The following is a 14,809-nucleotide window of genomic DNA, read 5'->3' on the forward strand; positions in this document are numbered from 1 at the left end:
TACAGGTTTGTGAAACTCAGGATTTTACATGCCTGGAAAGTAACTGTAATATCAGCAGTTGTGAAGGATACAATACTTATATTTTGTTAAAGCTACACAATCATCCACCAGCACCTGTTTCCTCAATTAACTTCCTTTACAGATGGTGGTTTAAAAAACACTTTGATTAACTGTTTTGTTTTAAAGAGAAACCAAATTGTCTCTAGGAAAATGACTTTTTATTCAATTTATGAGCACTCTGATAGGTCAACAGTTTGTCACCAGTTTCAAACCTTATTTAACACCATATTATGTTAATTTTTATAAATTATGCCCCCTTTTTTTTTTTTAATTGAATTATAAAGCAGAATGATTTAAAGTATGGCTTCAGAGTGGCTACCCTACGAGGTGTGGTGTCCTCCTTTTTTCAGTCAGATTCACCCGTTGCTCGTGATGTCTGGGGCAGGTTCAAACCTGAAGCTGGTATGCAAGTTTTGCTGTTGTTGACACTTTGATTTGCACCAAAGCAGGTGATGTGGAATCACTGCTATCCTTGAAGTGTAACTGACTTTGTATTGTGCTGTGATGTTCCCATGATTTGTTGAGCAGTGTAGATAAAACTCCAGCTGCAACATAAAAGTGTGATATACAGTGAATCAATAGTTAAGATCTTTAGGTACTTTGACAATATTTTGATGCTAAAGCTTTTGCACTTGAGTAGGAGTCTGACTTTAACACAAAGACTCAAATTCCAGATCTAAAATCCCTGCAGCGAACCTGAGTGACCCAAACCTTCTCAACTCTGCAAATCTATCCAAGGCCTCTCTCAAACTAGGTCTCCATGTGCCATTCGTTCTCTTTCTTCCATCTCTTGTGTTCTTCTCTGTCCCAGGCCCAGTGCCCACCACTGACCGAGCACACAGAATAACCAATCCCCTGGCAGCAGAGCCAGTGCCACCCCAGCAGCAGGCGGCTGGCATCGGTGTTGGCCCATTTATTTTGCTGGGTAAGGGGGTTGGGAAACTTCGCTGACCCGAATCAATCCTCTTTCTGAGAGCTCATGAAGCTGTGAAGCTGCAGGGACTTTGGAGTGGAAGGACCGGGCTGCAGGGACAGGATGAACGGTTTAAACATACGCAAAACTTGTTAGATTTACCCCCCTTAGTTAAAAGCATCTGTAATCTGTGTGAGAAATGTCCATGCAGGGGTCTGTGCTCGCTTTGGGGAAATGTCTCGCCTGCTTGGAGTTTATGCGTAAGTAACTTCTCTGTGGTTGAAATCTACATGTGCGCCTATCGCCGCTTTCGTGCATTTGTTTCTGTTTGTTTATAGTTTAGCAGTATGCCTCATTGTTTCATACTGTCACTGTAAATGTTTCCCTCTCTGTCGGTGTTTCCGGAGCTCGTGTCCTCTGTTGTTGTCTCCCGACCGTGAAAACAAGGTTTCTTTTCTTCTCCACATCCAGCCCGAGGAGTGGGATTCCAACACTAGGGGATCCGGCAGTGTTTTTATTTTGTTAGTGCAGGAATGTGCAGAGGGAAAGGGAGACGAGTAGAGGAGGGGTCGTGTTTGATACAACAGGAACGAAACCGAATGGGGCATTTTGATGGAAATGGAAGTTTTTCTTTCCTGCCCCCAAAATGTTTCTTCTCTTGTTTTCACCGGAATCACCCAGGAGCGGACACACGAAGCTGGAGGGTTAGACCAGAGTGCTGCTCATAAGCTCGGCGACGATCTCTCCTCATAGCAGGGACTCCCGCCCGACTCGGTGCATCTCTTTCTAGGAACTGTGTAATGATTCTGTGCACCCACTCCCCTTCCTCCCGTAAAGTGAAACTGGAGGGTTTTCCTCGTAAGTCGCAACTCCTTTTTGCGGGGAGGAATCGTACAAATGTGCTGTGTAGCAATGTTCAGGCCATACACGTGTTTGCGCTGCGCATCCTGCATCAGGCTTTGTTTACGCGCGTTCGCGCCTGCGTGCTCTTGCTTAGCGTTTTTTATGTACTTACAATAATAACAGGAGAGTCTGTAAAGCTGCTTCTGATTAACAGTTTGCACAGTAACGCGATGCGTTTCTCATATGCACTCAAATGTGGTTTTAAGGTACTTTTACTTTTAGTATTTGTAATTTCAGGCAGTGAAAAAAGAAGCTATCACTACACCCGAGTTAAAATTACTTCACATTTTACATGTAAAACATGATCGTAAACCTTTAAGCAAAGATGCAACACATCATTAACATATTCATGAAAGTAAACTGTCCGGTTTTTGTGCTTATCAGCACTTTTTCCGTTACTTTTTATGCATTTGGCTGATAATCCTCTTATCTTGAATGGAGCACTTGTGTCATTTTTTTCATTGAATTCAAGTATCAGCAACTCATTAGTGATGTGCTTGATATCATTTGAATGATTACTGACAAAGTAAAACTAAACTAAATATTCTTAATATGTTTTTCATTTTTAATGAATTATTTAATGCTAATGTTTGAGCCCTAAAATGTTCAAACTTGAACTTGAGACAATACCAAAGAGACAAACTTGATGATCTCATTCTGGGAGGAGGAACATGTGCAGCTGGGGGTCACTGCACATGTGCTGGAGAGTTTTATAACTAATGTTGCGTTAAAGGGGGCGGGGCCAACCCTTCAGTTTTTTGTCTTTCTCTCTTTCTTTCTGGTGAATATGCAAGGCTATTTTAAGAATGTATGGTAATGTGCTTTACAGATGGATTTGATGTGGGTGTTTTTCATTTGTTGGATATATTTTGACAAAACGTTACAGCAAAGGCAGTGTTTTTTTCAGCAGCCTTAAAATATCAATGACATATTTTGGCAAGTATGTCATTCATATGTAGTACTGAGCCCAGTTTCCAATTTGGAATTTAAAATTTTTAGCCAGTAATGATGCAGCAAAGAAATGTCTCAATGCTTCCTAATCTTTCAAACAGCTGCTTTGAATAGTGCAGTGAAATGAAGCGGTGCTGTCAGGAAGGCATGCGTGAAACTAAAATGTCCTTTGTGTTTAAAGTCACACAGTTCTGAGTTTGGATGAACTCAAACAGGGCATATGATGGCAGTGAAACTGAATGTTTGTCTGGCGCTGAATAAAACAGGATGTCCTATCTGGTCAAAGCTTAGACAAAAGAGTCTCCCTGCAGGTTCATGAGAAGGCTGACGTAAATAATCATGTGCAAAGTAGAAGTGACAGCAAGTCGCAGGCAACTTGAGTAACTGTAATCCTGAGGAAGTGTCACCGTGCTGCTAGAGGTGCGATTGGTTTTGCTGAGGCATTACGGAGTGACTTCCAGTATTTGACCAGTATCACAGACATCACTGTGTTTACCTCTGTCATGAGGCAATCATGGCTTGACGATGCTGTCAGTGAGCGCATCCTCTCCAGAGGATGATTCCTCCTGATTCTGGTGGTTGTCATCTGTTAACGTGCAGCATAATTCCCTCTGACCAAGTAGACTTTTTCATGTACAGGAGATTTTGAAAAACGTTTTAAATTTTACTGACATAAAATTAATATGACACTATTTGATAATAATTTGAGGCAGAAATCTACCTCAAGCATCAAGTGAAAGAATCCAGCAACACAACCTTACTAAGACACACAAGGAGGATAAACTAAGACATGAGTATTGAAACAAACTACAAAAACCCTGTCAGTTTAAGCTGCCGAAGATCAACAAAGCAAACAAAGGATAAAATAATAACTAAACCCTCTTAAAGAAAACTAAAATTCAACAGCAAAACTGCACTACAAAATATCACCACTGCCCCCACTGCCAGAGAAACATGGTGCAGTCCAGTTAACAGGTCAGCACTATTTAAATGGGCAGCAACGACCCAGGAGCTGTAATTCAAACACAGCTCGAGTACAGCAGCACTGAAGAAGGTAGCTTAATCTGTGCTTCTCAAAAAGATATGACATGTTATAGAAACAAAATGTTTTAGGGCTATTTCTTTATTTTGTCTATGTATATTTTAAATGTTGTTCTAAAAGAAGGAAGGCCACATTCTGGGTGCAAGGGGCTGCTGGCGTAACTTTTCAGTCATTTTTAATTTTCTTTTTTTTACTGAAAGACAAAAGCAGCAGATCAGTGGAAGTCATCAGGATCACTCCTCTGAGCGGCATGAATGCGTGTACCGCATTATGTAACAGTCCATCTCATGGCTGTTTAGACATGTTGAAAAAAACCAAAGAAGTTTTGTCATGGTGGTGTTTGAGGAAGTCTCAAAGTCAGTGAGGACCGCGAGGTTAAAACCTCAAATATATTACAGGTCTGCAGAAACAAACCAAACCAAAGTAGCCTTTGGTCAAAAGTGAGTCATGATCAGATGCTTTTTGTTATTTCATTTACCGAGGTAATGTGATGCTTAATTTCACGATAAAGGGGTTTTTAAACAAAAGAGAAAAAAGCAAATTGGCAGCTACAGTGTTGCTGAAATCTGTCAGATGTTTCTGCAGTCTTCTTGTGGAAACTCACTGAATACTAACCTGAACAGTAAACATGGGGCTAGTCCTGCAAGTCATATCTATAAGGGTAGTGAATAAGCCACAAGGGCAACAGAGATCTGAGCAGAGAGAGATCATGTATGTTTTAACAAGCTTTATTTAGGCTGCAAACATTTCACTACAATTCCATATTTTACTGTTAACAGCAAGACACCCATAGCTAATTGATATTTACTACCTGTTATCATCAAACTTCTTATCAATTCAGTTTTAGTGTTTCATGAAATGAGAGCTTAGAAGGAAAGTTATAGACCAATTATTACTCAGTAATTAGGTCAGTATCGCAGTGACTTATATGAAGTAGTTTTAAAATGATTTGCATTTTTTAATAACATCCCTAAGGAATTTTACGGTTGTAATAATCATTTATTAATCTATCTGTTTACAGGTTTTAGATGACCAGCTTTTCAACTTTGACCCCTTTCTGCTTGTGTTTTGTTCTATACTTACCACGCTATCTTTGGAGGCTAGTTAGGTGTAGAAGTTTCAGTCTGGACCGTAGTGGTGGAGCACTGGCCTACTGACTGGTCTTGCACTTGATCCAAATTGTACATCTCCTTAAGAGCTGAGTCATAGTGTTACACTGCTGTGTAGGTCCAAAGGGTTGGGCAGCCCTGGAGCCAAAAACATCTCCAACATAAAGGAGGGAGAGTTAATACCAGGTATGTCAGTAATTATTGTTTGTGCCTGAGGCAACAGCCACTTCTGTGGCTTCATAACGCAGCACATACTGAGCTTAATATAAGCTTACACGAGTTTTAACGAAGTGGAAGTTGTTTTTTTAAGCATTTATGGAAATGGCCAAAATTTAGATAATATTAGTCTTACTTAATATGATAAGCCCTCACAAAGCACTATATTTTGGACACAAAGTTTGAGAGAAAAGCCGTGCAGAGGACATGCAAGCTCCCCACAGAAACACTCAAACCCTCGCCCTGTGCCAACTGTGCTAAGTATAGCACCACCGTGCTGCTGGTTGTGTTTCATAGTATATATCCACAAATATAATCACTTATTAACTTTCATGTTAAAATACTGCACAATCATAAACATCAACAAATGCTTAAAAAGTACTACTTAACAAAAACCCCAAAGCTGCACTTATAAGTCAGTGGTTGAATAAATGTACTGTTTCTTTCCACCACTAGACCCACGTTACTGATTCACAGGACTTTACTCTTTCCCACGGTTACTATTTCCTCTTTACCGTCCTGCCTCCATTAGTTTCTACTTGACTTGACTGGTTTTCATTGAAAGCCATGCCCTAAAGGGTATTCTGCTTAATAGTCTCTTTTTACTGTAGATCATGTTGTATCAAATAATACTAAGAGAAGTGAATGAGGACATAAAATTATCAGTAAAGTTTTTATTGAGCTCATAAATAAAAGCCAACAGTTATTTATCTATTTGTTTGTTTGTTTATTTTGCAAACAGAGGCCTCATCCTCTGCTGGTCATTAGGAGGAATGCAGAAAAGTAAAGTCCATAAATGTGCTAGATTATGAGTTTTACATTCTTTTACTTTTATGACCTCTATGCCATACCTTATACAAAACCAACCATGCACGTAAATAAATAATTGAATAATAGAATGAATTTGTAAATTTCTAGTTTTGTCATATTCAGTCCTTCATATTTCAAGCCTGAATTCCAAAACTGTTGTAGTCCTTTGTAAAATGTAAATAAAAATGTAATGTAATATTTTGCAAATGTCATAAACACATTTTTTTTCCACAGTTCCATATATAAAACATATCAAATGTTTGCTAAAATGGTAAATTTTCAAAGTATTTACAATTTCAGGGGGGTGGCAACTAAAGGCTGAAAAATGAAGAGAAGTAAAAACAAGCAGGCTGAGGAACATTTTTCTCCTCATTAAATGGGAGTAGGTCGGTAACATGACTGCGTGTATAAAAAGAGCATCTTCGAAGGACAGAGTAGTAAAGATGGGCAGAATCTTCAAATTGTGGAACAATTTCAGACTGAGTAAAATTGTAAGGACTGATTATCTCATCGTCTGCAGTACAAAATGTCATTAAAAGACTAAGAATCTGGAGCCTGTCCCAGCTGCCAGGGGTGAGAGGCAGGGTTCACACTGGACAGGTTGCTGTTCTGTCACAGAGACAGACAACCATTCACACTCACATTCACACCTGTGGGCAATTTACACTAACAAGTTAACCTAACCCCACTAACTGCATGTCTTTGGACTGTGGGAGGAAGCTGGAATACCCAGAGAGAAGTTCCAGTCCCCATGCATGTAAATACATTTAATATGGAAATTTTTGCTCCTACCTCTCTGGGTAAATATGAGTATATAGCCTCCCTATGTGTACATATACAAATATGTGCAGTAGGGAAACTACCAAATTTGCCATTTTGGGCGCGGTTTACACCAAACCATTGTCACTGTCCATTCAGCAGTAGCGCGCGCTCACAGGGTGGACACACATGGCTCGTGTTGTTGTTACTCCTGCGATCCACGTGAGCACGAAGCGGCGCTTCCTACTGGCTCGCGTGGGAGAAGAGAAAAGGAGGCTGTGTGGAGACCTTGCACAGTGAAGCCGAGGTACGGGAAAGTGAAGACACCCAGCCCTGGTTGTCGCCCACAGGAAGACTTCAGCGTTTTTACGCGGATTGAAGGAGAGGAATCCCTCCCCATGCCCGAGGGTCGCGGTACGTCTGCGCATTTAGAATATTTGTGTTACACACACACTAAGATTTCATTCTCTGCTTTTGGTCTCGCTGTCCGTCGCTGAAAGGTTGAAGTTTTGCAGCTGAGACTCTTTACAGCAGAGACTGTTGTTTGTCTGCAGCTGGAAGTCCAGCATCTAGACCGTTTTTCTTTTTCATCCAGCTTGTGTTAGGGTAGGAATTCTTGGAATGTCGCGTTTAGGAAATTGGGAAGAAAAAGAGGAGAAAACAGAGAACACACGTTGCTGAAGAACGGAGACAGTTATTATGAGAATTAGCTGCATGTGACCAACATGTTTTCCCGAACCGTTTCCCTGGAGATGTGTTCAGGCGAATACTCCTGCAGTGTTTTTCCAGCATGGATTTTTCCACATTGTAAGAACTTGCCAGAAGAGCGAAACTTTTTTTCCCCCCACGACGATTCAAAGAACTTATGTTTCTCGCCAAAAACAACTTAAAAAAAAGAAAAATAACATAATAGAAAAAGAATTAAATAAAGGTTTAAGTTTAAGCTTCACGAATGTTAGGAGTTGTGGCCTTCTGTGTTTTAATAAAAGAAAACCAGATTAAGCAAATGAATAAATAAATTTGATCAGAAAATATAAATGTTTCTAGAATAATTGTTGCCTATGTTTAAAAACAAACAAGTTATTTAGTTTTGGTTTTGGCATTGCTAGTCTTCCCTACAGTGGAAGATCAAAACATAAGTGTCTTTGTAAAATGATTGTTGCTTTTTTACTTTGTCTTGGAATTCTGCTGTCTTTTGGATTTAACAATAGTTTTTGTGCAGCAAAAGATGTGTGTGTTGCACAAAATGAGAAGTCTGACACCTGAGCAGGTATTTGCAGGCTTTTTCCCAGGTTAGTTGTTTAGTTTAGACATATTCATTGTTTTTGGCAGTTGCTGCCTTATCTCAGTTTGGAGTCAAGCCGGTTCTGTTTTCTTTTGTATCATGTCAGCTGGTTTCCATTTGATACTGCATTCCCTGGCTGACTCTTCTATTAGATTGTGCCAAGTATTCAGAACTGGGTAGTTCAATGGTCCACTTGAATCAATAATGCAATAGAAATGAAAGAACTGATAGTGATTTAGTGTTTTGATCTGGCACAGGAAGTCAAATCAACATGTTTCATAACAGTGCGCAGTCCTTATGTGGCATGTAATCTGTTACCAGAAAAGGCGTGATGAAGTAGGAACACCTAGGAGAAGCATTGCAGCGTGACTTCAACCAGAGGGAAGTTACAAAACATATCACATGATCGAGTGAGTGGACGTTCTGTCTGCAGGGTTATCCCATTATGTTTCAAAGTAACCTCAAATACTGAGTCAGGGTTGCGTAGTTCATATGTAACCGATAAACACAATCATTTGTTTTTATGTTTCAGTTTCTTGTTTTTTTCCACTTAAAGCATTTTTGGATTATTAACAAGAAGCCTGCTTACCTTGTATCTAAAAAGCATTTAAATCTGTCATAATCTTGAGTCACAGAGCAGACGCCCTCTGCCTTGGATGCTGATGGGGACATTAATGTTCTCCAGTCGTCTTGCAGGTGAGCATGAAGCTTTCAGGCATCAAGCATGATTGAAGCCACATATTTGGGCTCACTTTTCCACGTAATGTGCAGTACAGACTATAGTCAAGCTTCCAGGAATTAGTGCATTTTTTCTTTCCTCCATCGTGTCTTCAGCATTACATCATTATATGCTGGATGCTCGGAATCAAAAGCCAGTTCCAGTTCTGTTTTAGAGTCACATTCCTGAGAAATTATCACTTCCTTTTATGTTTTTTGGACAATTTCTTTTGCAAAGAATGATGTCAGAATTATTGCAGTAGAGCATCTCCCCACCTGTATAAATTTTATATTTTATATTATCTTAGAAGACTACTTGTAAGCAGAATCAATAATGGCACTAAATAAGAGTACAGTCTTGTCAGCATCCATACTTATCACTGACACTCATGAGACACAGCTTGGTAGTGTTTGGTGCTATAAAAGCATCCACATTTAGTGTGTGGGTACTTAGTTTTGCTTGTGGTCATTCATTTTTCTATGAAAGTGGTGAAAGATGTCCAAGATAACGTCTTCAGATTGTTTCTTTTAATCCGATAGAAAGCCAAAAACCCTGACAGAGTGGAGAGACGACTTCCTCTGAACAGAATACCTCTGACAAATAAACTGAATAAGTTAGCTTAGGCTTTAAGAAATGTCACATATTCCAAAATAATATTTTATTGTGTTTTCTGGGGTGAATGCTTTTCTAATATATTATTTTCAAATCGTGGGTTCTATATGAACCAAAGCTGAAAACATTTAGCTCCTATACAAACCAAAGCTGAGGCTTTAGTTTGCTCTAAATCGTCCGTTTGAGGCAGTTTATGCCATGGCGAGGTGTCCGTCCACAATAGAGAAGAATTGTTCCCAGAGTATTGGCCAGATTTTTAGAGAAACATGCACCCAGACATCATTTATGGGTGTTCACGAAATTGCAGTCAAGGTCATATTTGCCAGTTTGCAGGCAGAAAGCCTGTGAATAGAGATGGATTGTGAGCTGAATGAGCTATTGTGTCATTGACATTCTGGTTTCTGCTCCCCAGTATGATCATCTCTGGCATACTGCTGTGGCTGTAAGCACAGAAGCCCCGCCCACCTGGTATTCGAACTTTAATTTTGAAGGTCCGCCAATGAGAAGAAAAGTTGGCTTAACAATAGCTTTTATCTGAGTGGGTGAGAGAATGATATGGAAACAAAAACTTTATGAATTGAACATGTTAAATATACTGTACAAAATGATGTATTTAAAATAAATGACATAGGTACAGATGTGGCACTAAATAAGAGCACTCTGACATAAAAGTGTGCTCTTATGACCAGTTAAATGTTTCAAGTGTTACAAAAGAACACAAGAAAATGCTAAACTGAATTCTTTGGTCTTTTCCAAATAAATAAGCTAGTCATTAATACAAAATCAGTTCTAAATAAAAAAGCCGTCTTCGCACTATATCGTTTATTTTGCGCAGATTCAAGCTGTCTTAATTCAAGTGGGCAGTCAGCCTCATATGGATCAGATGTGTGACTTGACCAACAATCAGATATGGTAGTGAAGCGTGACCCAGCTGTTCAGCTGTCTCTCTCCACTCCATGTATAGCTAGGAAAGTGCCGTCTGTGGAGTTGATAATGAGGGTCAATTACTTTAATGAGCCACTTAAAGTCGACATTTTCGACTCTGCTTTACTGGCATCGTGTCTTGCCACAGTATATCCTGCCTTTGTGGAAACTTCGATGCAGTGTGGAGTGCGGGCTGCTCAGCTTCTTTGCCAGGCTTCAAACAGCCAAAATATCTCCACACTGCTGAATTCCTCTGACCCTTCTTTTCAACACCTCAACTTTTGATCCTCGGGCTGTGTGAGTCAGAGCATCGTGTTTGGTGACACTGTCACTCCAGTTTTTATTTACACTTCCTGCTGTCATTTTGTCTTTTGTCTCGTTCGCACTCCTAACCTGCTGGTGTCTGCGGCTGCAGCAGCTCAAATATTAGCACAGGCGCTCCTCCTACGCTGTATGTGTCGGCCTAACCCGATGCGGCTTTACCGCTATCCCAACAACATGATCGTTCTGGCACAGCACAATTCTCAATGAGTTCAGTGAACTTCATAATGACAACATTGTCTCATATATCTATAAAATTATTTTAGGTTAAATATTTAGTTTTATCCAGCTCTAGTATACGGTAGATTAAGTGTTCTAGTGAAATTGAACCACTGATCTGTGAGCATGTAGCTTGATAAAAGACTTAAAACACTAAATCGATGTTTAAAATAGTTTTTGCGCATAATAAGCTTAGCGTGAAATTTGCTGTACACCAGTTTTTCTGCTGGGACCTAATGTGACACAATCAGACTTTGCATGTGCTGAGGAACAGTTGAGTTTTCCTAACTTGAAAAACTGGTTCCCTGCTCATTGTTAATTTTCTCAAGGGTCGAACGCAAACAGGCGGTTGTAGCCTGTGCGGGCCTGTCCTCTTGGGTGGATGCTTGGAGGATGAAAATCATCACAGCAGAATGCATTACTCATAAAATATGTAATTGTTAATATAAATGGGAATGGTTGATGGTGCAATAACCGACGGCAAGCCCTCTGAAATGTTTACTGCATGTGTTCTGTTGGGTTGTCGTCTTCTGTCCTGGACGTGTTTGAGCAGAGCCTGAAGATGCTGACAAACACTGTCACACGTGCAGCGCAGAGTGCACGTGCATAACTTTGTGGGAAATGTGCAGTCTGACACCTCAGGCCAATGAAAATGCCCGAGCAAGGTTTATCACAATTCACAGTTCTGGAAAGAAAGTGTGGGTGCCTTTAGCGCTCACAGACAAGCACATGTAAACACCTCGCGTGTAGTGGACAGGGTGACAGTTTGGGAGATATTCTTACTGATATTTTCACAGGATTTAAACCTTTTTTTTTTGTTCCCGTCTGTGTTAATGAGGCTCAATGTTGTGTGTCCAACAAACAAATTTCTGTGTGCGTTTTGCCATCTGAACACATCCTTGCAGAGGGCTTCCCGAAAGGCTCAGTTAATCTGTCAAGGGAGCACGGCCTCAGGAAGAAGGGTGGGGTGAAGATGAGGCTCGAGTTTTGAGCCTGTCATGGAGCTGTAGTGTCTTTGGCACATTCATTACTAGATTACTTTTCCTCTTGTTTGGTTACATCCTCTAATCCAGGGGTGTCAAACTCAAATACACAGTGGGCCAAAATTCAAAACTGGAACAAGGTCGCGGGCTGACGTTAATATTTACTGGAAAAAAAAAATCTAGATATAAAAATGAATCTTTTCTTATGGACTCAAACAAGTTTTGCTGAAAAACTGAATATGGAACAAGCAAATCTTAATACTAAACAATATATATAATAGCAGTAGGCCAGCTCTAATAGTAATTTGGTTTGGCTTCGCGGGCCAAATGTAATTAGGCTGTGGGCCAAATTTGGCCCGCGGGCCAGAGTTTGACACCTATGCTCTAATCCAAAGCTGTGTAGAAAAAAAGAAAAAGGTGGCACTCCCTCATTTGACTACTTATCAGCTTTTTCAGGCGCTGTTTGTTTATTGAATGCTCAACATGTTGTGCTGATTTGGCTCTGGTCCTGAGCTTCAGGCTACAGGTGGATGTTGCCTCTTGTGTTTGATGTTTGATGCTTTTCTTTGAGCCTGCACTGAATGTGAACTGGGAACCCATTCAGGCTTTCTGTTTCCTAAAATGGTTATCTCAGAAATGTTCTTTTAAATGCATTAAGTCAGTGTCTAACATGGAGGTGACTGAGCCTGTGTCCCACTGACAAAAGTATTGCAGTATTTGTACATTTGCATTATTGTGGACCTGATGTCTTTGGCGACATTCCAGAGAAAAAAGTGGATTTCTGTTCAAATATTTCTTTCTGTTGGAACTTCACATTAAAAGCATTTACCTGGCAAATGTTTAGTTCACTTTTATTATAAACTAGTAATAGTAAAGAGCTCAGGTCTTGGAGACACAAGACCTTTTGTCAGTTTTCAATATTCGATCAGCTTGTAGTATTGCTTGGAATAATTTAGCAGGCAAAGGCGAGAGACAGACAGACGCAGTCTGGATTCAAACCCAGGACCTTCTAGCTGGTGCTAACCATCGCACCACCGTACCGCCCAGCCCCAAGTAACAGATGAACAGGAGAGTGAAACTCGAGTACTTTAAACTAAAGCACAATCTTCTTTTAAGGTCTCTACCATGGAGCAGGATAATTTACGGTAGATATCCTGTCACATAACTCCATGAGAAATGCTTCCAAAAGGCACAAATGCAGGCTGGAAGCCTTATACTCTGCTGTGGATAAAGACACAGACACCTGGAGATGTGACGGCCAAGTTCTGTTGTTCTATTCTTGTTCTATTTCTCTGAAGTCTTCTTCCCTCTGCATAAGTGCCGCTGATGTGTTGTAGTGCAAAGTCTATGCAGACGAGTCCATACACTCACAAAAAAATCGCCATCCATGCGAACAACAGCACGGACCTTTGGACTTACACTCTATGATGAAATTTGCATCAATCGGACCGTAGTGGACTTCTGGATGCAGAACGTATAATCAGTGTGAAAAAATCCCAACCCATAAATTTGTTGGGAAGGAGGAAATTATCCACAGAGGCCAAAACTGTTTTGTGTACCAAGCTGTAAATATGCTTTTTAACTTTGTTAAACTTTAACATGAGAGTCCCAAGAAGAAGGCTGGGACTCTTCATATTTCATTTCACATTTAAACATTGACTGATCTGTCTAGAATTCAATATAAAAACATATATCTTTCACTTGTTTTGGTCCCCGAGGCTGAGTACAAAGAATTAACATTCGCAGCATTCACACACCTTCCAACAAAAACACACCTACATCTCACACTAAATGATTGGTGGCACACTGCCAATGATCTGAATCTAAATGAGCTTTTTTTCTAGGTGTGAACCTTGTGGCTGTCAGTAGCTTTTATTAACTCAAGCTCTGTGGTATTATAAGTTGTTTGTGTGCAGCTATGCTTTCCAGCCATAGTGAATGCAGGATTTGTGCCAGCGTGCTTGCATGCTAGTGCACCGAGCACTTGAGCAATGGTGGGACTCTGTTGTATGTGTGTGTGGGTGTGTTTGTGAGATGCCTCATTTCCATCCAGTGCAGCGTGTAACAGTCATCCTTTGGTCCCTGTACTCTCAAGGCTTTAGCCTCCACAAAGCGCACTTTGTCACTGTTAATAGGCCGGGGCCTGCAGCTGGGGTGCAGTAAGCAGTGGCCCCTTCTTGTTGCTCTCACCCTGCCAGAGGGGATGATGCTCAACTGGACTGAGATCTGGGGAATTTGGACACCTTGAACTCTTTTTCATGTTCTCCAAACTACTTAAAAAATTTGGAGTATGGTAACTGAGGCCAGAAATGCCCTAAACTAATTCAAGATTGAGCCTAATACTATTTCATATTTGCTGGGAGATATTTTAGTATTCTTAGAGTATATGCATAGTGGGATAGACTTGTAAGGTGCTAGCTTTACCGTTTGTCAGAACTTCTGTTTCAGTCACAATAGTCTTTGCTGTGCACGTTTAACCTGTTTGAACAGTAGCATCAAACCTCACCAGGCTACACAGGTTTTATCACTCCTGTGTTTGGCAGTTAAACGTGTTCTTCTTTCAGGTGCATTACTTCAACTTTCAGAAGGTGTTAGTGCAATACATATTACCAGACACGGGTAAAAACAAGGCAAAAGATACATTTTTGGAGAAGGAAATGGTTAGATGTTGTTAGATACAATGCAGTCATGAGCATCGGTAGGCTCCAGCTGACCGTCCTGGCCTTCCTATCTTGCTGCCATTACTTCCAAAGGTAAATAATGCTGCTATCTGTCCACAAATTGTTAAAGAAAATCAGTCTAATTCAGACTAGGCTGCCCTCTTCCACTGCCACATGATCCAGTTGCAATGCTCACACTCCTATTGTGAGCCAGTGGGCAGTGGTCAGCAAGGCTGTGGCTCACACAAACATGTTCTTATTACATTTTTGCATTTGGTCACAGGCCTCTGCAGCATGACAATGCCGGGCATTCTTTAAATCAGT

The 14,809-nt window shown here is 40.5% G+C and overlaps 1 protein-coding gene across 2 annotated transcripts in view; it reads left to right on the plus strand.

Moving 5' to 3' along the window:
* The first annotated feature begins 866 nt into the window (after positions 1-866).
* Positions 867-14,809, plus strand: part of paqr6 (progestin and adipoQ receptor family member VI) — a 31,497-nt gene continuing 17,554 nt past the window's right edge. Inside the window, exon 1 of one of the 2 annotated variants that reach the window (XM_085292643.1) lies at positions 867-1,233. In XM_085292643.1, coding sequence (XP_085148769.1) covers positions 1,173-1,233 — 61 coding nt within the window. In that variant the 5' untranslated portion in view covers positions 867-1,172. Of the gene's footprint in view, positions 1,234-6,995; positions 7,178-14,809 lie in introns of those variants that run through there. The other variant, XM_085292644.1, reaches the window with a different exon arrangement.

This window comes from Mchenga conophoros, linkage group LG11, assembly GCF_057382185.1.
Source record: "Mchenga conophoros isolate Kocher_MC1m ecotype Shallow Benthic linkage group LG11, M_conophoros_male_GT1.1, whole genome shotgun sequence".
Classification (NCBI taxonomy): Eukaryota; Metazoa; Chordata; class Actinopteri; order Cichliformes; family Cichlidae; genus Mchenga; species Mchenga conophoros.